We start from the raw sequence: 24547 nt of genomic DNA, 5'->3' as shown, positions 1-24547 counted from the left end.
AACAGACAGATACCAACTTGGTGTTATAGATGGTTTACTGTTATCATTAAGGTAAAATGACCCATCAGAAATGTTTTTTAGGGCTCATTCTTTATGTTTCTGATGCCAGTGACAGCTTTAAGGGGGTGCACCACCCAGTGCTGTAATTTTGTACAAATTTCTCTGCTAAACTTAGATTAAATCATGTGAAAGTTTCAGTTGTGTTTGAGAATCTATTACTATAAGGAGAAGCTTTATTTAAAGTGTCATTTAAAGAGCGATTGCTTCAGGCAAAAGAACTGGAAATAAACCATTAGGCATAAGCATCTTCTTAAAAAAAAAGGTTCCAGTCAGTCAATTATCAACATAGCCTGAATTATTTTCAGTATATATTTTATTTTATTTAACCAGGAAAAAAATTCCATTGAGATTTGAAACCTGTTTTTAAGGGAGTCCTGGCCAAGAGGCAGCAAAGTTACATAATAAACAGAGATACATTAAATTAAATGACAGGTACATAAAAAAAAGAAAAACATATCAAGTAAAACAATTACATATCATTGAAGCTGCTTCAAATTCTTTCACTTTCAACCTAAAAGCATTTAAAAATAAAAATTCAGTCAACTTCCAGATTCTTTGTAAAAAAAAACAAAAAAAAACAGGCAAAAGGAACAGTGAGCAACAGCTGATCGTGTTGCAGTTGAATGACAACATATGACTACATATGTACTTAAAAGGTAGTCCTACAAAAGAGAGATTTAGGCCGCAAAATATACACAGACATCCACCATAAGACTTATGAACTGCTTTGTCTGCCCTATAAAGAAAATATAGCAAGTAAAATGCATTGCTTGCAGTTGTAACAGGAAAAATTGTTAAAAACGATTAAGTACTCTGAGTTCCTTTGCCAGGCTCTGTGTGCATGAATTTATGAAATGCATGTTTTCACATTTCATTAACTTTCTGATTATAATGCTTCTTGCTCTATAACACCTCACCAGTGTGCAGGGACTAAGGAGGAAATCATGGCCTTCATTAGATTTTAAACAAGTGTCTCTTCCTCTGGAACACATCTGAAGTCGGAGGTCAAAGTCTGACCTGAATCCATTAGTCATGATTTATATTTTGATGAGACATCAGGAGCCTGATATACTCCATTCACCTGTCAGATGACCTGGAAGACCCCCACCCCCTAGCAATTGAAGAGCAAATCTTATTTTCTCTAGGTCTGCAGCTTCTGCTTTCATTTTCTTTAGCCCAGCATGATAGATCTAAAACTGTATTATGGAATAAACATTTTGCAAATGTTCTAGAATTTGCCAGCAGTAATATTACATCTCTCATAACAGAGAAAGGAGCATTAAAAATGGGTGAAATATAAGAAACAGAATGAGAGCAAGCATTGATTAAAGGAAGAAAGATGGGTATTTTGATTGTTTCCGTTTTCTTCCAAAAATGCACTGTGGGAAATATTTTTGTGAAGTACTGATTTTGACCACAAGAGGGCGCAAAGCAAATTTGAAGTGAATTTGAGGAGGCGTAAGATTACAAAGACCAAAAGATGCAATGCAAAAAATTGTTTTATATCAGAAATTCTGGACCATTTGGAGCAAAACTGAGAATGTAAGAGGTTTTTGATGTGCAACTTGTAGAACACAATTTGTTTACTTCTACTTAAAATTTGAACAGGATTAAAAAAACATTGTACTTGTGAATTTTCTTTTATTCTACAATTACAAAAATTATAATGTAGTTCTATTTCCAAATTGCAACTTCAAATTTACTTATAATGCACAAATAGTTTTGATTCAAAATGACCTTCATAATGTGTCAATTCTGTTGGCTCCGAACCAGAGCAATGTCTAGTTGAAGGGCTGATATATCATCATGGAGGTCCATCCTCTTAATCACAAAGTCGGATGCAAATTGATTACCCACCCTTTGTTCTTCTGGGTTGTTGGAGCCTTTTGTTGTGCATAGGCCATGGGATTGTCCTTTTGAATAATCATGAGGGGTCTTATGTAACCTCTGTGGAATGGGATCCATGACTGAATAATAAATGCCTTCACCCCTCTTTCAAACCATCTGTCCTCTCTGTCCAAAATCTGATGGTCCAAAAGCTAATGTGTGAAATTAAGGACCAATGGTGTCAAGATTGAATTGTTTCAGGATTTATCTTATCAATTTAGGAAGCTATAAAAGATCATTTTACAGTTTGATAAAAAAAAAAAAGTTGACACAATTTTAGACTTTCTACTTTGGTTTAGAAGCTTGAAGCTTAAACACTCAAGTTATTTTTTCCACCCAAGCTGTTTTGTTTATATTTTTTACATCAAGCATAAAATATACACAAGATACACTTTTTAAACAAGATTTATTTCCAGATTCAGGACAAAAAAATATATATTTTTTGCCTTTCCACACCTAGAATTAATGGAAATAACCATGTTTCCAACAACCATAGGGAATGAACATGAAGTGAACGAACAGTACATACATAATATTACAAGACCGTATTGATTGTAGCCGGTTAGGACTGTTTATCATGCTGCTGCTTGCAGGTTAGTGATATCGAACAGGTTTAGACATACATTCAACTATACCTTTGCATACATCAGATGGGAAAAACAATGACAAATGCATAAGGGGCACAATTTTATCACTGCAATGTCAAGACATAGCACATAAAAAAACTCAGTTTTATACATGATCCCAACATTGAAATACAGCATCTATTCTTGTTAATGTTAAATCAGGGTAAGCAGAGATAAGGTGGTAAAGCAGCCAGGAATAGAGGATGTGTATTTAGCTCGATTGATAAAACACCATGTAAGGTGTCAAAACTGAAAAACATTTATATATACGATTTTTTTTATTTTTTATTATTCAACCAGAAAACGTTTAATAAATCCAGCTGTCAAATTGGATTTTTTTTTTAGGCCGGTCTCTGGTTACAACTCAATTGTAATCTGTATTTCCTTTCCTGGCTGATTTCAGACAATGTCACCCTGTTTACAACAACCTCCACTCTAACACAGAGCTTTCTGTTTTATTTCTTTACATTTTCAAGAAACATTAGCAAGTTGCATCGTCACAGGTTTTGACTGTCTTAGAAGAAAACCTTCACAGTGTTGTGTCTTCCAACAATTTTAACAGATGCTCACTAAAGGCTACACTTACAAGCTAATTTTGGGTGTAATTTCTTGCTCTGCTGCTACAAAGAATCACGGCCTGGCCACATAATACAGCACTACCGAACAAAGGAAAAGGGTTATCTATGATTATATCAAAATGTAGCTTTATGAAATGCAATCTCCTTAAAAATGGCAGAAAATATGTTCCCAAAATAATAGCTCACAGGAACATACTGGAACATACCTGCCTGCGTTAAAACAGAAAGGCTACAGAGAACATGTTTATCTTTCATTTAGTTATTTCGGTTTTTAAAAGACTGTTATGTAAAAAATAATTCAGTTGATGACTATACAAGTAGCTTTTTAAACTCTTTTACACTAAGTAGATAGATTTCTTAACCACTGTTATGTCTCAAGGTTTAGTTTTTGGAATACAGAAGCAAAAAAAGTTCAGTAGTGATGGTTACAATTGGAAGAACCTCTTATCTACTGAAATTAAGGGTTTCAACATCTTTCTTTCCTCATCTGCTCAGTCCCATTCAGTTTAAGTGTGTGTCAGTATAATTTACAACCAAATCATATATGCTAGTGCTTATAGATTTCTCTACTGAACTAGTGTCGCACTGAGTAGACAGCTGACAATTTCTTATGAATGTGCACAACGTAGCTCAAGATGTTTTAGATTGTCTAAACAAGAAATTTTGTATCCATCTGGTGCTGAATTGCTATTGAGCACGCATGCCCAGCTCCAGCCATTGTCTTGCATGTTCTAGATGTGCCCCTGCTTTCCATCGACGATAAACACATTTCTGCTGAAAACCAATCATCCAAATAAGGGTTTTTTAACCCTGGTCTTCAGGGCCAACTGTCCTACATGTTGTAGGCGTTTCCCTACCTCTACACACCTGGCCTGAAGGAAAGGACGATTAACAGGCTATTGCAGCATCGGATGGCTGCAGAGGAGGTAATGGAATCATTTAAATCAGGTGTGCTTGAGTGGAGGTATCCAAAACATGAAAGGATAACAAACCCTGATCCAGCAGATGTGTTCAAAAAGGGAAACATCTAAAGCTGGTTTCCCCAATTCTGGTCATTCAGATTTAGTTTCCTGCACATTTTAGATGCACATCTGCTTCAACACACCCAAGTCAAATCAGGCTATTAGCATGATTCTGGAGAAGTTGACTGCATTATTTAGAAGGTAATTTAGCCATTCAATTCAGGTGTGGAAGTGCAGATGCCTCTAAAAGATGCAGGACATCGGACCTTCGGGATAAAGCAACCTTGAACTGAAGCATGCAGTACACATGCCCTTGACTGTCTTTGGACCCTTCTGCTGTACAAACTGCCTTTTCCTGACATGCAGTGGGAATAAAAATGATTCAATTCTGCAGATATTTTACACATACAGAAAAACATATAAAAGAGCACACAGTTTAAAAGTCCCTCTTTCTATTGTTAATCCTTGCTGGGAGGCAGGTCCTGCGGTCCTGACCGAGGCACAAAGGCTTGCTGCAGTCATCTGTTATTGTCTAACTCAGATGACCAATTTTAAATACATGTAGAAAAGCAAATTCACACACATACATACACAGGCACACAACCACCCAAATAAACATTTGCTCTCTTGATGTGAGAGTAAGGCTTGCAACAATCACTGAGATTGGATGTAGGAAGGCAGTGCATGGGGGGGGGAGGCAAACTTGAGTAAGGGGTTGTTTAAGCAGCCCTGCTTTCAGGCAGAGGCTCACTCTGGCTTACAGGACTGCCTTGTGGGTTGACCACTGTAGGAGGAGTCAGTGTGTATGGGGGAGGAGCTTCGCTGTTACGAATGGAATTTCCTCCCTCTGAAATGAGAGGAGTATTGTGGGAGGAGAGGAGAGGAGTGGGGCCAGTCTCATCGCTCCGGGCGCATTCGCTGTAAGGAGGTGGCTTCAGGTCATCCTCTGAAAGATAAAATAATAAAAGTTATATGCTTTTCTAGAAATATCTTAAACTCTACCATCAATTGATTAAAAAAGGTTTTTTATTTATTGGTCTCTAAAACCTATAGAGACCTTAGTCAAATCTCTTATTTAATTAACCTTTAGCCTAAAAACCCTCAGAGCTTGTTGAATCATCTGAGACCCTCTCAGGTTTATGTTAATGCTGGGATTGCTGTTGACATTTCATTTCGATTTGGTTCACTTGACCCGATTGAACTGATCTAGTTTAATAAAATACTTAAATCTTTAAAATTATACTACACAAAATTTATTTTGTGTAGTATAATTTTCCAAAGTTTTAGTTTGGTCTTGTTTTTACAAACATTCATATCAATCAGTTGCCTTTCATTATACAATTGTATACACTGTGCTCTTAAACTTATGACAGCTTTGAGTTTTTGTTTTATAAATGTTAATTCATAGTTATAATGACTGCCTGATTATTTGTCTGCTTGTTTAGCAAATGCAGTGCCCTTAAATTTGTGGTCTGTTTAATTACCACCATCATGAAAGTACTGCAAGAAATGCAGAAAAAGAAAGAGCTACATATCATAGTTACAACACGTTAGTGTCGCCAGGTTGAGAAATAATTAGTTGTTGAATAAATCTGAAAATGCTTTCTTTTTAAGTCAATCTATAAGAATGGGAAAATAAATGCTCATGTAAAGGTGAAGTACAAACTAGCTTTAGTTGTATTTGTATCTCCTTTTGTAACAGACTGCATCCTGTTTAGATTCCCCCAGCTCAGAAATTACTATGTAAAAAAAAAACAAAAAAAAAACTAAAACAATAAGACAACATGTGGAATGATAACTGCCAAAGCTTTGTAGTTCTGCTGGAAAACACCTGCGGCAAAAAAAAAAAGGCTAATAACATGGTTAGAGTCCTCTGAAAGCATATTTTCTACAAAGCTTACAACTCAAACTCAACAAGGATGACTCAACCAGACTGACCTAAATATTTGTTCTCTTAAACTGATCAGCTTTGCAAAATGAAGTCCAATGACCCCTAATTTATTAATCTGAAATAAGAAGAAACTATTAAGTGCCATGCGAAAGTAATCCCCCCACCTTTTGCAACATTTCAGGCCTCAAACATAAAGATATAAAAAAATTTTTTTTTTGTGGATAATCAACAAGTGGGACACAATCATGGAAGTGGAAAGTTACTGAATATTTAAATATTTTCAGAATATTTAACAATTTTTATTTTATTAAATATTGTAGAGTTGGGTGTGCAAAATTTAAAAATAAATAATAACAACTCAACTTTATTGAACTCACATTGGAGAAATTCCCCTCTGCATTTAACCCATCCCCTTGGGGAGCAGTGGGCTGCTATTGTGTGGCGCCTGGGGAGCAGCGTGGGGTTAAGGATCTTGCTCAGTAATCCAGACTGCAGGCTGTAGGGATCGAACCGGCTACTTCCAACATACTCAGAGCAAAAGCGCACTGCTCTAACCACTAGGCCAACACTCCCCAAAAATTAATTGGCTCCTTTACTTTCAGTGAGGCAAACTTAGTCCATCAGTTCAGTGAGGATCTCTGAATGATCCTATATTGATCTAAATGGCTGATGGCAATAAATATAATCTACTTGTGTGTTATCAAGTCTCTGTATAAATGCTTCTGCTCTGTGATAGTCTTGAAGAACGACACAAAGAGGCTGTGTTTTTACTTCTGTCTGCTTGCAACTTGTGAAAGTGTTTAAGATCCCATCAAGTAATGAGATTACTGCTTAGATGACACAGTTTCTATCAACTATAACCACATCCTGCTATCAGACTAAACAAGCAGCCCAGAAATGGCCTGCAAATTACAAAAGAGGACACCCTTGGTAAAAGTTCAGAGATAGAATAACTAGTGAGGCAAGCTTTTGTCACCTTCATAAGAAAATACTACCAAATGTATCCTCATTGAGAATAAATCCTAGTAAAGTGAATGAAGTTATTAAGAGAAACCCTTAAAAAATAAAATGAGATAGAAACTGAATAAAAAATAAATACCTTTATTCAATAAATGTATTACTTTTTTTGTTAAAACTACCAAGATAAATATATACCTAATTTTTATTTTAGATCATAAACTCATATTGATCAGAACTGTGGTCGGATTTTCCAATATTGTTCCTCCACAGGTTGCTACTTTCCGTAGTTATGACATGAAGCTTTCATTCTGCCATGCAACCATATTGGTGAATATCTTCCTCTGTGAGGCTTCCTCAGTCTGACCGAAAACCGTCTTAGTAGAGAAAACCACGTCAGTGATAAAGCAGAGCGGACTTTCCCCATCAGCACTAGTTAGAGGTTTAATTTAAGTCACGCAAAGCAGGGACCAATTAAAATTATATGGGTTAATATTTAACCTTTAACTAAAAAAAAAGTCCTTTGCAAACGTATTTATATCCTATAACTGCAAAAGTCAGTGTATTTTATTGGGATTTTATGTGATAGAGTAACAGAAAGTCCTGAGTGTATAACACGATGGAAAGAAAATGATTCACGATTTATAAAATTTCATATAAATAAAAATTAGAAAAAGTGACTAGATTTTATATGCAAACATCCTCTAAAAACAAATTTCATCCAATTATTTGTGTTATATCTGGAGGCCAGTTAGTTATTACAATCTACATCTACATTTAATTTCTATAGAAATACAGCTGGTTTGTAAAGGTGTCAGAGGATCAGTGCTGCAGCATTGAAGCATACCGGACAGATGCAATTGTTGCAAACTCCCAAGCAGGTTCTTAGTAAAAAAATATATTAATAAAATAATATATTAATGGCCGACAGGTTTTTAATACCTTTGTAACAGTGATACAAACCTAGATCGCAAAGACCCTTTGGTCCTGAACAGAAAGGAACAGTGAGCTGCCATTGTATGGCGCCCGGGGACTAGTGCTGGGTTAAGGGTCTTGCTCAGGGACCCAGATTGGCAGTCTGTGGGAGAACTCAGAACCCCTGGATTTCAAGATCAATGCCTCAACCACTAGGCCACCACTCCCCTACAGTTTATTTTAGGTTTTTCATTCAATGAAATTGAGCATCAGGACAAAACTGTTGGTTTAAATGCCTTGGCCTTTAGGTGATCGCTTTTGGTTCCTTGTTTGCACTTTATTTATATTAATTAATTTTAATCGTAAACATTACCAGCATTACACTGCTGATTTCAAGATGTGCCGACTGAAAACGTCATCGGTTTAAATATAATTGGTTAACATTCATTTGAATATCTTTTTGCTATTTAAAAAGTATTGTAAAAGTATGATTTTCTTGAGAATCTAAAGCTGAATTTTAAGATTGTCAATATCTCACAAGATCACCTAATTCAGTAGTCATGCTTCAAAATGTACTGTCTACTTTGACATTTCTTTTAAACAGAAAACTGTCAGTCAGCAACCACAGCAACACCTACCACCAGGTTTAGTCACTTTACTTGGTAAACCCTGCGTATGGTATGACATTGCGGTCTACCTTAACTGAAAGGTCAGGCAAGAAAAGTCAGAAAGTGACCTCTAGAGAAGCTTCTCAGGTGTTAGAATCTGTTTATAGGGGCTTTTAGATGTGCACCCTACAAATCTGGCCTTAAAAAAAAAAAGGGCAGAGAGACAACAAATAAGCGTTGAAAAGACTTGAAAATTACACTTATTCTGGTCTACATGCAAGAGTAAGAAAAGAAAACCAGCTATGATTGGTTGAAAATTAACAAATTGTTAAAGTTTCGCTCAACACAAAGCATAGCAGTGGCAGCCATTATATTGTGGGGTCTTTTTACAGTAAAAGGCACATGGAAGGTAGTCAAGGTTGATGGCTAAATAGGACTTGAGAGAGGCTGGCAGTCATTTTCCAGCAGGATAGGTCAATCAAACACAGAAGTAAAATAGAAGTACTTAAGACAGAACTATGTATATTATGCACATCAATCTGTCAGAGATGCAATGTATTTGCTCAATGCGTCCTTATAAAGATAAAGCATAAGTATGAAAACAATCATGTGAGTAGACAACAGCTAAATAAAAAAAGAGGAATTTAGAGAAAAACAATAAAAAAAAAAAAAAACGTATGTAAGTGATCCGGTTTTCTGGGCCTGATGTATGAGGAAATAAAAGGATGCACTCAAAATTACAGGACTAACTGCGAAAATGCGTTTGCTACCTCCAGAGACGGCCTCATAAGGTGGGGGCATTTCCAGGTGGGAGAAGGAGGCAGTCGGTGGCAAAGCAGATGAGGGTTCCTCAACTGAAAGGTCATCCTGGACTCCATACCAGCCGGGCCATACAGAGGTTTGCTGCAGAAAGGGAGGAAATAAGTACAAGTTAATATATTTGTGCCGACAGCAAGGAGAACTGAAAATACAGAAGTGCATAAATGTCTGTATTATTGTATTAATCGCTTGTCTGTTTTTTAACATGGCCATTTTTCTAAAGATGACAGCTATGCTACATCTGTAACTCTAAAGAATAGTTCATTCCACATAAGTTAATAAAGCTCTTTAAGATTTTCTGCAAATCTAAAGTGCTCAATCTCAAATCTCTTTCTCAACATTTGTAATTATTCTATTTATATTCTGCTCAATTAGATAAAAAAGGGTTAAGTTAAATAACAGACTGGTGACAAAGCGATCCGATGAGTCATTCTTTTAAATCAATATCCTGATGTTGTGGGTGTAAGAGGAGAACAAAGCAAGCAGCACGGATGGACAAGTCTGAAACATTCATGCCTCAACAAACCTAAAATAGATTTAAAAACTAACTTTTTACTTCCTCTCAATGAAATTAAACGGATGTCTGGTAAACTCAGTTATCAAACTGCATTCTGCTCTATTAAGTTGTGACACAACCAGTAAGGGTTGTTTAAAAACGCAGCTGACTTCCACAGAGAAACATACGACAAATCCTAATTAAGGATCTGCAGTTTTTAATCAAATCAGCTGTTTTATTTTTTTGAAGACAGTCTTTTAATATAATGACTACACAAGTCATGGCTAAGGGAGATTTGATTCTTAATTTAAGCTCCAAATTGTAGCTATTTTGCAATTCCCCTAAACAGCCAATGGGTCATGGATGACCTTAAGATTCCTCTTCTAGACATTCCACTAACTTCTAAACATGGAACATTACCCACTGGAGAGAGCAAAGGTCCTAAGGAGGGCAGGAAAATAAATAGCAGGATGAAAAAATATGCAGAAGACAGAAATGACAGAAAGTAGAGGCAAGCAGTTTATAATCAGGTGTGAAAAGGAGTATGAGAAAGCTGGTAATAAGTGAGAAATAGTCAGTAAAATGAGGAATAAAATATTTATTTTCAAGATAAGTGGTCTACTGGCAAAAGGAACTGGTGTGTAATTAGGTAGTGCATATTTGATAAGATACTATCAAGTGCAACTAGGCAGCATGTTCTTTTATGCATCCTAAACAATTAGATAGCATACAGAACAGTATCAACAGTGAGGAGACACCCCAGGGCTACAAGCCTTGGTTTTGTGCAGCTTCAACTGAATCATTTATTTTCTTTTACAAATGGGGAATTTCCTGGAGGACAAATATTCTAAACAAGCCTAAAAATATAAATGTCTGTCCTTCTGCAAGTATGTGAGTAGAACGATTAGAAAAAGAAAATATCTGGTGCGGATGAAACAACTGATTTGCCCTTTTTTCCCCCTATATCTTCAATTTCTAGACAGGTTTAAATGGAACAATTTGAGCAAAACTGTTTTAACTGATTTGTTAAAGCAAAACGAAGATGCGGTCCACCTATTTTCAGAAGACTGTGTTTATAAGTTGTTGGGCTAAAGAAAAAGTTATTGCTGAAAGCACAGATGTAAATAAAAAAAACTCTTTACAGGCAAAGAGTAAAAGAGTCTTGTAACGGGAAAAACTAGAAATTCACACCGATCAGCCGATGATTTTTATGGGCCGATATCCAGGAGCACAAATACTACAGTGACATTGTATTAATAAGGGCCTGAACAATGGAGCAACTGTTTTTTTTTTCTTTTCGTAAGAGCGGCAGGATGTACCAACATAACCAGCCTATTGATGATTTTAATGATAAACTCAAGTTTAAACTTGGAAAGGGGAAATATGCTCTAAAATGTAAAAAACAAAACAGGTTCTTATTTAACAAACATAAAACTCGACTACTGTAAAACCATTTTTTAGTAAGAAGTCCGAGTAAAAAAAAAAAAGATTAGAATACTTAAATTGATTCCCCCCCAACATTTGCACAAAAACTATGTGATTCAAAGGAATCAGTGAATCAAAGTGTGAGTTTGTACACACAGTGTTTGTGTGTTCTTATTTTTAATACATTTTGGGGCCAATGTTTGAACTGGCTGCACAGATGAAGTTTTAAGGTGGACTTTCTCACTTAAAAACATAATAAAACTACTTTTTACCCACTGATAAGCAGCAAATATAGCTGCCATTGTTATAGGCAAAGATAGGGTAGCTCCACCCAACACGCATCAGACCCACTTTTTTGAACCACACAGCCTAGAGCAGCAAAGATGCTTCAGCCAGAACTAAACTTGTACAAGCATCAAAAATGAAGCAGCACACGCACTTTTGCTGCCTCTGCTGCTTTAGGTATGAACGTAGCATAACTGATCATTTTCTTATTTTAAAGCGTAGCATGCAGTTGTGTCTAAATAAGTCAACTCGGGCCTTTGATTCTCACCTAAAAACACACATCAGAATACTTGCTGACACTGTAAGAGTATCACAGCTGCACAACTAGATTTCTGTTTTCTTTAATAACAAAATAAAGTGAACTGAAATGCAGAAGTGCATATGTCAAAAAGCTAATGCATCGACTAAACTCTGTCAGAGTCTCATACTAAATGTGTGAAGTAACTAATCAAAGAAAGGGGTAACACATGCATTCTTGATGAAGACCACAAACAACCCGCCTGTTAGAACATGACCCAGCCGGCAGTGACCTTATTTGACTGTCTTACACACTTTTCTTACTCACTCAACCATATGCCTCTTAAGAGATTTTCTTTATCCCACAAACCCTTAAAGCTCTCCAGAACTGTGTCCCCACAATAATCAAGACATGCTGGAAGCAGAAAACCACTTCAGCTGTTGATGGCCATTGACAGCCTAATGACGCATTTAAAGGGGAACACGTAGGTTTGCACTTACATTCTGCCTCTCACACATCTGATGAAGGTAAGCCCTTCCTCCGACGATGACTATCTGTGCATTGCGTGTGTTGCTCAAGTATGCTGCCAGCTGCCTTTGTCTTGAACGGTACCAGCACACATAGAAGAAGATCTTTATGATGATGAATATTATCACAACTCTGTTGGAAAAGGAGAGACATTGGGGAAACATTAGCGCCATTGTTCTCAGATCTTTTTATAACCACCATTTTATTACTCAGCCAATACAATGATTTCCCAGTTCTGTCATCCCATGAACACAATCATATATGTATATTACATCTTGTCCAAAAACAATTCATGTTTAAAATAAAGATCTCCAGATTCATAAGGGGAAAATAAATATTGGGGAAATATAAATATTGCAACAGCTGCTGCTATTTGCATTTCTGACAGTTTACATCTTTCACATCCTTACAAGTATATAAAAATCTACAGCTTTGGTTCCTGAATATGTTAAACTGGTATCTTGATGCATAAAAAAGGACATATACACAGTTTCAAGATTGTTTAGTGGTTTGTTTAAAGTCCAAGTGGCCAATCCTTTGGTTTTCACGCATGTGGCAATCAGAGGTTGAATCTGCTTGGAAAATGCCACAGACTGAAATATATCTATTGATGCACCCCTCTTGTCTCTATTTTATATGAAATTGATCAAGTATTTTTAAGGTAGAAATTATTGCAAAAAACTAATGATATGAAGACTCAAAATAGGGATTTCTTTTCATATTTAATCATCTGTTATGCTATTTGCATTATAAAATGTTGAACCTCTGAAGCGTCTTCAAGCATATATATTAGCTATAAGCAAATAACATGTATTATAATAATTGTTATGCTTCATTCCCTATATTTCTTGGGGTTGTTTTCATACTTGGGCTTGAAGATTGGGGTTATTTAAAGATGGTAGAAGTCAGCTTTCTTAACAGCTTTTGGTGTAAATTTAAATAAAAACTGCCCTGTAACTTAGACACTAGTTGCTTCCAATCTTTAAACAGAACCAAGGTGCAAAATATATGCACAGCATAACCTTTAATAAGATTATTATGACACTGTTAAAACATTTATAATAACAATTTATTAGAAACAACCAGATATTGAAAGGGCTTTGCCTACAAGAACATTTTATACTGATATAATAATTTGAGGTTTTTAACTTTTCAATGGCTTTTTCATAGAATAGCAAAAACTAACAGCTGTTAAAATCAACCTTAAGTCTGGTGTGTCAATAAATCTAAACTAATAATTCACTTGTTTTGAAATGCTACGATTTTATATTGCTGTTAGTATACATCCTTTTCTATTGGGAAGAGTTCTTAAACTACTTTTCCTTACAGATATTATTTGTTTTTTAGATATAAAGCAAATACCAATGCAATAAAACTATTTTCGTGTTTCTGTAGAGCTAATTTCCCTAAAGCCTAGCTAATTACCAAGCTATTACAATATAAAAAAATCTAACTAAAAACAAAGAAACATGATATATATATATATATATATATATATATATATATATATATATATATATATATATATATATATATATAGAGAGAGAGAGAGAGAGAGAGAGAGAGAGAGAGAGAGAGAGAGTTCTCGGTTACAATGGTTCACACTGAAAAGATTACCGTAAATACATAAATATCAAGTGAAAAAACTAAGTAAAAGTTGAACTTACATATACCAGTAAAGCTCCATTTCATAACACTTTTATAACCGAGAGGATCGTCTCATCGCTGAAGAACCAAACACCACCTTCCCTGCGGGCAGGAACAGCTTTAGTTACAAAAAAGCAACATTTTTCACCTCATTTTACCCCCATGCTTGCAAACAAACAACCACGTTGTTGTATTTTTAACTTTTTTTTTTACCCTTGTGACAGACAAAGCACCAGCAGTGCTTCACTGGATTTTAAAAAGCATAAAAGTAAACTTACTTAACAGAGGGAAGTCCACCCGAGTTAGCTGGAAAGGTGTGCCATTTCTCTTTCTATTTTCGTGGGGAATGTCAGAGTAGCTCCAAGATCCAGGGGAGGCTACAGCTAGTTTTAGCTAGGCTATCCGTGTAGCAGGCCGAAACAGCAACAGCTTTCCTCACTTATTTCAGTAGCAAAACACCGTCCAAATCTAACCTCAGTTACAAGCATACCGTTCGACTGTTGATACGTTTTAATTGACGATAAATACGGTGAGCTATTCGTTGAATTGATCTTAAGGAAAGAACTTTAGTAGCTTAGCGGAGTTAAAGCTAACGCACACCGTTCACATCCTCCTGTGCTCTGTGCTGCGTTCACTGACCTAGGTGGGAGGTGTTCATGCGGGCGGTTGCTGCTTTCGTGCTTCCCGTAAGACGCCCCCCGAATTACACTAACCTACTTCTCAGTATTAAACTATCGGTTTTTATTTACGATCTACACTTTTTCTTTTTTTTTCCAACCAATCTAGGTTATATTCGGCAAAGTTGAAGTGTGAAACCACAAAAAGAAAATATTAAAAATCCTTGAAGAGTATGATGCGCTCATGGGGGACAGAAATGAGCACATCAGAAGTAATTACACACTCCATCGAAGGGACTTTCTGTGCATCACTTAAAAGTTAAAAGACAAGCAGCTTAACATATAAATAAACCACACCAGAGTTTAATATATGAGTGGAAACATTAGTTGCGGTTTTATGTCAGTATCCGGTAAGCCTACTGGCAAACGACTGCAGGGCCGCAGAAGGGATTTTTGAATTTGGTGGACAGGGACCAAATCTACTACGGAGTATTAGGGTCCGGCTAAAGATTATTATTCTTTCATTATTTCAAGAATAAAGTTGTAAAATTACAAGAATAAAGTTGCAACATTACGAGAATAAAGTTGCTACATTATGAGGATAAAGTTGTTATATTACGAGAATAAAGTTGCAACATTACGAGAATAAATTCGTAACATTACGAGAATAAAGTCACAACACTATGAGACTAAAGTCGTAATATTACGAAAATAGAGTTGCAACATTATGAAAATAAAGTCACAGCATTATGAGAATAAAGTCACAACTTTACGAAAATACTCTTGATATTATGAGAATAAAGTTGCAACATTACGAGAATGTCGTAATATTACGAAAATAAAGTCACAACACTACGAGACTCTCGTAATGTTACGAGAATTAAGTTGCAACATTACGAGAATAAAGTCGTAATATTACGAAAATAAAGTCACAACATTACGAGAATAGTCGTAATATTACGAGAATGAAGTTGCAACATCACGAGAATAAAGTTGTAATATTAGGAGAATAAAGTCACAACACTACTAGACTGAAGTCGTAATATTACGAGAATAAAGTTGCAACATTACGAGAATAAAGTCCTAATATTACGAGAATAAAGTCGCAACATCACAAGAATAAAGTTGTAATACTGCGAGAATAAGGTTTGCAACATCACGAGAATAAAGTCGTTACGTCACGAGAATAAAGTCAAAAAATTACAGAAATAAAGTTGCAACATTGGGACTAAAGTCTCTAGCCAGGCCCTAATACTCCGACAAATCATTATCATATATATATATATTTTTTTGTAACTTGGGCTTTAACTAGTTCTTAAGTATTTACGTTTGAACCACTTCATGACTCAATATTTAGCCCACCCTAACCTCACACACATACAAAAACATGTAAGTTAACAGGTATTCGCTTGAGTAACAGATGGCATGAATTCTGTCAGGTTGGTAATGTCACTGGGGCACTGTAGGCCCAATACACAGTCCTGCCTCAGTCGACTCATATGTATCAACTGATATGTTTTTGTTTTGTGTTTTTTGGTCTAAGCTAACAAAAAACCCTTCACCAGATAGTCATGGAGACTCATACATGACATCATCAAAGACAGAAAATAATTGTCCTATAGTAATTTCTTTTTTCAGTCTAATAAAAGAAAATGTGTTTTATTTTGTAAGGCTTGTATATACTGTATACTAATAACCTTTAGAACTACATGTTATACAAAAACAAAACCCCAAAGCTTATAAATAAATGAACCAGATGTTTAAATAAAAAGGTTTTGTTTTTAGATCAAGTTCACATTTTGTCTCCATCTAGTGGTCAAACCTAAAAATGCACCCTACTATTCCAAATGATGGAGACTCATCATTGAACTGGCAATTTAAAAACAAGTTTTAAAACGTAAAAATAATAATTTCAATGCAAAAAGAAGTATCAACAACAAACTTTAAAAAAGCACAGAAACTGATGAAGATGATTTTATTAAACTTAAAACTCAAAAATAATCTAAACAAAAAAAATTATATTTGTAAAACATAGGACTTAGACTGTTAGACAAAATTTCCTTTAAATCAACCATCAATCAAGTGTTGCGACATATAAAGAGTAAGGTTTTCATTTACTGACATACAAATTCAAGAAAGCACTATTTCCCAATTTCAAGCTGTAGAATCATAAATATCTCATCTGTTGTCTTCCACAATAATGGTCCTCCTAGGGTAGGAGTCTATGTCCACAAATATATAACGAAATTCATATTTTCCAGTTTCAGGGTTCTGCAAAAATAATAACACAAGTGTCAACAAAGGCAGAAATTTTCACAAAAATATTAAATATTTTGATTGGAATTGCAATGCTTTTCAAAACCAATTAAATCTCTTCAGGTTCTTCATTTTGAAACCACAAGCTTGAATATAATTTATTAGGATTTTATGTGATAGACCAACCCAAAGCAGTCAAGTAGAAGTTAAAATTAACATAGCTTTTATTTACTTTTGTTAAAGTATGAAAAACAGGCACGCCTTTGCATTCAGTCAGCTTTATTTTGATACACCTGAATCCAAACCACTACAAGCAAAGTAAAAAGTCACCTAACAACTGTGGAATAGTTGTTCTGTGAACGCCTCAGAAGTTTGTTCGAAAATGTAAGGGAAAACCATACAGACAGGGTATCAGAGAAAAAGAAAATGTAATTCTTAACATCCCACAGAGTAACCTGCTGCATAACCCACTATAAACTACTATTGTATAACAATCCACATAACAGGATAGGAAAAGAGGACATTCATCAGAGAAGCAGCCGAGAGTCACTCTGGAAGAGCTGCAAACATCCATCACCTATGCGGGAGAATCTGCTGACACCAAAACTAGCAAATGTTTATGGAAGAGAGGTAAGAAATACAGCAGTGCAGCAACCAGCTTTAGATGTGGTTCCTTTTGCAGCATAAGAACGCAGGCAGGAGTTTATGGGGAAAAAAAAAAAGTTGAATAAAGGGTAATCATGGAAGTAAGTCTGTCAGAAGCGACAAAAAGCTTCTCTTTAAACCAGGACCAGCATAAATATTAGGTCAGAGATACCATGGAATGGTTTAGATCAAATGGCCCAGTCAAAGTCCATCGCTACTGAGTAGCTGGCAAGATTTATAAACTTCTGTTCACATATTCAGTATGGTTTCCAAATAACATACATGTCAGATTTGTATCTGTTAAAAATTGTTAAAACTATAAGTCAACTTACTTTACCTGAACACTTATAAACAAATATGTATTTCGTCTGTCACATAAAATCCCAATAAAATATTTATTTTTAGTTCAGAAATTGACAAACTTTGTCAATTTAATAGGAATAAGATTTCATATGTAAAGTACCTACCTCCTTTGACTCTGTATGCACGGTTCCTTTCAGGCCCGGCTCTGAACCTTCAATGTAAAACTTAAGTCTCATATGTTTTAGTCCATCCTTCATGTACTCCACGTGACTGAGTTAGAAACAGAGGCAAGCAGAAAAATCACTGTAAAACTACAAAGACAATGACCTCTGTTAAAAGCAGCATAAAATAGATTTACTGTTAAAATATCTGAAGATAAGGTTTGGTATTTAAGGCCACCTGACTTGCTGCCTCCTTCCTCTCCGGGTCGTCTCGCCGTAGCACTTAATTGGCTCTCCAAATGCGCCGATCACCTGCATTTCAGAGGAATCAAGAATGTTTTTGTGTGTTACTTGGATTTTAACTGAACCAAAAGCAGTCATCAGTTCCAGCTATATCAGCATATGCCACAAGTCTTTTGCTGTCTACTTTTATTTTTTTCACCTCTGGTTGGGATCGGACTATGTTAAACGCTCTGCTGTAGACTTTGTTTGGGCTTGAGGAGGAAAACAGCTCCTGAAACACCACATATAGCAGCCCACCTAAAACAGAAATATCCAGACCAGTCATGTTCAATGCTTTTGTTTAAGCTGAAATGGCTTATGAGTTCATGCATCATTTAAAATGTTATTTCCACACATTCTCGTTCAGTTTTAATCAGATTTCAGAGTTTAAGTGTGCATTATATTGAGAACATTTCCAGAAATATAATAATTCATGAAAAGGGGGAAATAACAACATTCTAAGGAGCGAAGGGGAGAAGGCAAGCAGATGTAGGAGGGATTAATAAATTCACGTAAAAAAAAAAAAAATCCACAGATGGATATTAGCCTACAAATGGATTAATGGATGGTTATTAAGAACTTATTAGTGTATATATGGACTCATGCAAAGAAATCTAGATGAAAAAGAGAAACTGTCAAATGGATGAATGGATAGATGGTTGGATGGATGGATGGATGAATGACAGTTGGAACCTGAAAATGGATGGATATATCAATGAATTATAATGAGTTATGTAGAATAAGACAGATGGATAACAGATGTGAGATTAAAAACATGGATGGTTGATACACTAGATCAGACAGATTAATAGACAGATGGGTGAATAGTGACTGATGGATAAATGCATATATTTATTCATGCAATAAGATATTGTATGAAATCTGTTAATCATACCACCTAGTTCATCATCATATCTTCCCAGACAATATAAAGACGCGTTTTATTCACCTGTCACGCCCAGACCGACGAGAACTACAATCAAGTAGGTGAAATCTCTCCCAGCTTCTTTCACTGCAATAAACAAAGGAGAGCCAGTCTACAGGATTTCATAGCACTCCAAATGCAATCAGTGGGATTTTGCAGTGACGGGTGTTTAGCTCAGAGTAACCCGTCCAGGGACAGAAGGTGACTGTGGACATGTCTCCTCCCTGCGTACCTTTCTGAGCAGCTGAAGGTTTGGGAGTCCCGCTCTGGTACCGGGACACCGACTTTCCTCTGTCCTCGCTTCTGTTCCTGGCTGAACAGTGGATAGACAGAACCTGGTGTCTCTGAGCTGAAGTGAAGCAGCTCAAAGAAGGAACATTTTTCCTGAGACCGAGCCATTCTGGTGCTGTGGACGCTGTCCTCAGCGCGTGCAGAGAGAAGCAGAGCTGAGTTTGTCTCAGGTTTCTGTACACGACTTTCAAAACGTGAGTATAAGTCATCATTATTTTGATGGTGAAACTAGTAAAAAGCAATAATTAAACAAGCACCGAATAAATATAAAAAAAGGTGCATAAGAAACAAAACTAAACCACTGCAACCTTAGTGTCAACCAGTGTGCGCATGACTTTTGTGCTGCCCTTCTTCTTCTGCTTGTTGACATCTTTATGGCGGATGGCAAAAAAAAGTTAGGAGAAAGCATTACCGCCACCAACTGGTAAGGAGTGTGGACCACATGGCAAAAAAACAAAAAAAAAAACAACAACAAAGAAGCATAAAACTATATCCTAATATACAATATAACCTAATATCCTCTGCTAAATTTACTCAGTGCCAAATTTTGATTCAAACCCCATTTATATTGATTATGACTGTCCTTTTATAAGTAAGAAAACAACCAACGAAAGTATGTCAGCTTGTGTATTTATTGGTCCAACACTTTTGAAAATATTAATTGGAAATGGACTTGGTTGCTCCTTAAAAAATACTTAATAAACAATAAAGTAAGAGAAATTTCTTATAAAAGTATTCGTAATGTTTAGCCTGTTAAAGCATTTTTGATTAAAAGATCCAAATGGGATTTGGACCCAATGTGTACTTTTTGTAAAAATAAAGAAAGAAAAGCTTATTTATCTTTTTTGGGATTGCAATTATACCAAAATATTCTGGAGAGAAATGTTTTTGTTTTTTTTCCAACAAAAAAATCTTAACATTATTTTAACAGCTAAGGACATTTTTTTGGGATGGAGAAATGTGAACTTGTCAAAATAAAATGTATATATGTTATACAATTTTTGATTATTTATGGTAAATATCATATTCACACCTCCAAATATTTACAACATAAACCTAATTTCCAGATTTTATTATCTTCTATTAATATCTATATGGAATCCTTAAAATTTAGTTCAAATGCTAAAGCCATGCAAATTCTAACTGCCATAAAGAATTATTATAACCCTCGAGCATAGATTAGATTTGATTTTGACATTGTAAATTAATGGTTCTGTTCTTTAAAACCCTTTGTTGTTGTAGATTTTTTTAATTTTAATGTTCTATATTGTTCATGTATGTTCTTTTTTTGCAATAAAAAAAAAATCCTCTGCTTCCTGATTCCTTTTGCAGTAAATCAACATTGTTATTGTATAATTACTAAGTTTCCTAATTAACTTGTTTCTCTGAATCAAATATTTCCTACAACTCAAAATAACATGTTCCACTGTTTCATCTTCCCCACAGTCACATTTCCCTGTCTGATGTTTCCCTATTAAAAATAATGACCTATTCAATGCTGTGTGTCCTATCCTAAGTCGTGAAATAATTCTCTCTTCTCTTCTGTTCCTTTCTGTTCTTCTCATTTGTCTAATTCTCTTTTGGATCTTATAGAACCACCTTCCTTTCTTTTCTTCATTCCCATAAGTTTTGCCACCTGTCTTTTGTTTTTTGTTTAATTATACTCTTTCTTTCTGTTATACTAAAACTAACATTAATATCTATCCTTACCTTATTTGTACTCTCCTTAGCCACCCTGTCTGCCATTTTATTTCCCTTAATCTCGTTATGTGCTGGAATCCAAACAAAATTTATTACTAGCCCCATGATATTTATTCTGTAATGTGTTTTTTGTATTTTAATGAATATATCTGGCCTACTGTCTGACTGATTATATTACCTTTGGGTTCCTCTTTACCTCTCTCACCAAGGCTCTTCTCCCACAATTGCTCAGTTTGGCTGGACGGCCAAGTCTAGGGAGAGTTCTGGTTATCCCAAATTTCTTCAAATGAAGGATTGTGGAGACCACTGTGCTCTTAGAAATCTTGAGTGCTGCCGAAATGCTTTTGTAACCTTGGCCAGATCTGTGCCGTCACAATTCTTCCTCTGAACTATTTGGGCAGTTCCTTCGATCCCGTTTGCTCTGACATGCAATGTGACATGCAATGTGAGCAATAAGGAAATAAAATTAACTTTTTATGATTTTAGCAAATGGGTGCAATGAAATGAAGAGTGAAAAATTTAAAGGGGTCTAAATACTTTCCATACCCACTGTAGAAGCGAGATCAGATCAAATGTTTTTTATATGGAGCTAGAGGTGGGAAAGAGCAAAGAATGATCTGACAGAGGACAATACAATGGATGAGGTGATATAAGCAGTTGATCCACTATGTCTTTTTTATGTTCACCAAGCTCAACAGCAAAAAACCATGTCTCCATGTAGACTCACATAGACTAAAATGTTTTAAGAATATTCAGTTTGGGCTTAAAAGCAGTGATTTCTTTTTTTTTTTTACTAAAAATAAATCTACAAACAGCTGAGGAACTGAGAGGTTTGACAGAGTAAATACTAAGCTCAATGAAACAGCATATTTCTGATTTGGTTTTCTAAAACTCTACATAGATTAACACACTTACCTCTCGATGCTTGCCTTCGACCTTTGCTTTTAAAGCTACTAAGGGCTGCCGAATAGTATGTAAAATCAGTACAGAAAATGTCAAATAAAAGGTCCACCACAATGAAATCAGAAAGCATTAGTTTATTGAAAACAATTCAGTCCAGCATTTTCTTATATTATCAAATACATACTAAATTAGTTAAAGAAAAAGAATAAACAAAAGCAGGTTTCAAACTAAATTAACCCGATGAATTAATCATGATAATAAAAAATACAGAGTGCCACTGAAGTGTTATCAGGTAAATGTTAATAATCAGCAAATTCATTTGTAAGTTTACCATAGTGTGATTTCACATCTCCTGCTCTTATAATTTCAATATAAAAACAATCTCTAAATCAATCTATAAATTAATCTCTAAAGCAAAACTGTAACATCAAAGTGTAAAATATGTGCAATGGTAAGTATGTTTTGAAGAATGTGTGAAAACGTAATAAGAAACCTGATTCTGTCCTTTTTTTTTTTTTTTACTTAGGAGCTATTTTACATTAAAGGTACTTCACTTAAAAAGAAAGATCAGTTATCTGATCAGCACAGGGTGGGAGTGGGGATGAGGGGCACCTTTATTGTCCAAGGCAGAAGGAAGGAAGGAAAAACTTTCAGAAACTTAAAAAATATATTCTGATTACAGCACTCTACAGCAGTAAAGTTACTCAGAGTTCATCACTCAGGTTGCACACAGGAGAAAACCCTTAGCTTCAAATGATGTCAAACCTGGCAAGATGCAGCGGAATGATGCATCTGTCTGATGTATCTGCAGAGAAATAAAGACACCATTACTTAAAATCTGCTCCAGGCTGTGTTCCACTCCCACCTGCGGCCTGGGAGTGAACTGATTCAGACTTCCTCTTATCTCTGAGGTGGCAGAGCAGTTTTTGAGTATGTATGTGTCTGTTTACATGTGTATGTATTGAGGAGATATCAGTAAGTGCAGGTTAGAAGCTGTGCTAGATAGCTATTGCATTTTCTGGATTGTGAACTAAAGAAAAAACACACACATAGGAGGTCTGCCATGTATGAACACAAACAAAATAATTTATTGGTACTTCTCACAAGTATGCATGAATTTGCTTATAAGTAGGAAAAGCACAAATGTAAATAATGCATAAAATACATCATACTAATAACAAAAATGTACATAGTGTAGATGGTAAATGCATGCTAAGTGACCAAAAAAAGCACATATTTAGACAAAACGCTATGAGAACAAAACAAGCATGCAGGATGAAAGGGATTAGTTGTTAGAATTCATAGCGTTCATCTATTAACTTTTTGTACTCATGCCAATTTTGTAGCCAGCTCATCAAAAAACATAATCAGTATTGGCTTTAATTCAGTAATTTCACACCAATACTTTGATGTTCATAATAATAGCATTGCATAATCACTCACAGTCAGGCCTAGGAAAAAAGTAAGTAAATACATTTCTTATGAACTTTGTAATATTAACATTAAACAAATAAATAAGGGGGGATAAATACCACCCTTCTAAAAATGCTGCTTTTTATGCAATATGCCTTACAATGCTACAGATAGAGAAGCATTTTTGATATGGCTCACTGCACATGGCGGCACAGCAGGGTGGGCATCATAAACACTCACAGTAAACAGATGCAGCTTTAACAAGTGTTCTGTTTTCTATCACCAGAAATATGTCTGAGTCAAAGTTTGGTGTCAAGTGCACAGTATAAACCCCTGTAACAAGCAAGGCCATTCAAGGAAGGTAGGTAATGTTGCTAATAGTGTAAATTCATTAGTAGGGTGCCATTTGGTGTTAGACCAAATGTATAAAGACCATCTGTGACATATTAAAAGATATCATAAATATTAATAAATAAACAGGCATACGGTTTAATGCTCATAAAATGTGTTTTTGTTCCTTCAGCTTTCCCATTTTTAGGGAGTCACTTTGCAAAGTTTTTACACCTAATACCCATCATTCCGCGACTGGGATTTAAACCTGGCGACTTAAACGGCAGTAAAAAATACTGTAACTAATTAAATGTAGGAAGTGAATTATTATAGAATATTATAAATGCCATATTTCTTTAAAAAAGCATATTTATTTATACACCTTTGGAATAATCCTGTCATAATTTTATTCGTTAAAACTTTATTCATTAATTGCTACTAATATAGCATGTATATTCCATTTCATCATTACTAACCAATAGGTAGATGATTTGCAGGATGAGGCTGAACATAGAAAGGTTAAAGGGGCAGGCAGAAATAAAAAGGATTGCAAGAATAAATAACCCCCCAAGAAATACAAAGAAAGTATAAAACTATTAATATTGAATATAAAATATTAAAGCAGGCATGCCCACAGTTGGTCCTCGTGGGCCGCTGCAGGTTTTAGAGGTTTCCCTGCTTTAGCACAGCTGATTCAGATGATTGTAGCTGAGCAAAAGCCTGTTAATCAGCCATCAATGAAAATCAGCTGTGCTGGGTCAGGGAAACCTCTAAAACCTGCAGGACAGCGACCCCATA

The 24547-nt window shown here is 35.4% G+C and overlaps 3 protein-coding genes across 4 annotated transcripts in view; all 3 read right to left on the bottom strand.

Annotated features, from left to right (window-relative positions):
- Positions 1-2336: 2336 nt before the first annotated feature.
- Positions 2337-14574, bottom strand: si:dkey-118j18.2. Its single transcript, XM_038289058.1, has 5 exons — positions 14201-14574; positions 13943-14024; positions 12248-12407; positions 9255-9387; positions 2337-5059 (listed from the first exon to the last, which is right to left on the bottom strand). The coding sequence occupies exons 2-5, from the start codon at positions 13960-13962 to the stop codon at positions 4833-4835; spliced, it is 540 nt and encodes a 179-aa protein (XP_038144986.1). The 5' UTR covers positions 13963-14024; positions 14201-14574; the 3' UTR covers positions 2337-4832.
- Positions 14575-16500: 1926 nt separating this feature from the next.
- On the bottom strand, positions 16501-19764 carry timm21 (translocase of inner mitochondrial membrane 21). The gene is made up of 6 exons (XM_038289052.1): positions 19344-19764; positions 19136-19198; positions 18347-18444; positions 18143-18216; positions 17908-18013; positions 16501-16810 (listed from the first exon to the last, which is right to left on the bottom strand). The coding sequence occupies exons 1-6, from the start codon at positions 19612-19614 to the stop codon at positions 16718-16720; spliced, it is 705 nt and encodes a 234-aa protein (XP_038144980.1). The 5' UTR covers positions 19615-19764; the 3' UTR covers positions 16501-16717.
- Positions 19765-22471: 2707 nt separating this feature from the next.
- The window catches only part of neto1l (neuropilin (NRP) and tolloid (TLL)-like 1, like), a 123336-nt gene continuing 121260 nt past the window's right edge, over positions 22472-24547 (bottom strand). For both annotated transcript variants that reach the window (XM_038289070.1, XM_038289067.1), the window contains one exon: positions 22472-22811. In XM_038289070.1, the coding sequence (XP_038144998.1) occupies positions 22766-22811 (46 nt within the window). In that variant the 3' untranslated portion in view covers positions 22472-22765. The remainder of the gene's footprint in view (positions 22812-24547) is intronic.

The sequence above is a fragment of the Cyprinodon tularosa genome, unplaced genomic scaffold (assembly GCF_016077235.1).
Source record: "Cyprinodon tularosa strain WSP-4 unplaced genomic scaffold, ASM1607723v1 ctg262, whole genome shotgun sequence".
NCBI classification, from domain to species: domain Eukaryota; kingdom Metazoa; phylum Chordata; class Actinopteri; order Cyprinodontiformes; family Cyprinodontidae; genus Cyprinodon; species Cyprinodon tularosa.
Note: the sequence above shows the minus strand (reverse complement) of the source record. Positions and strands in the feature narration are given on the sequence as shown.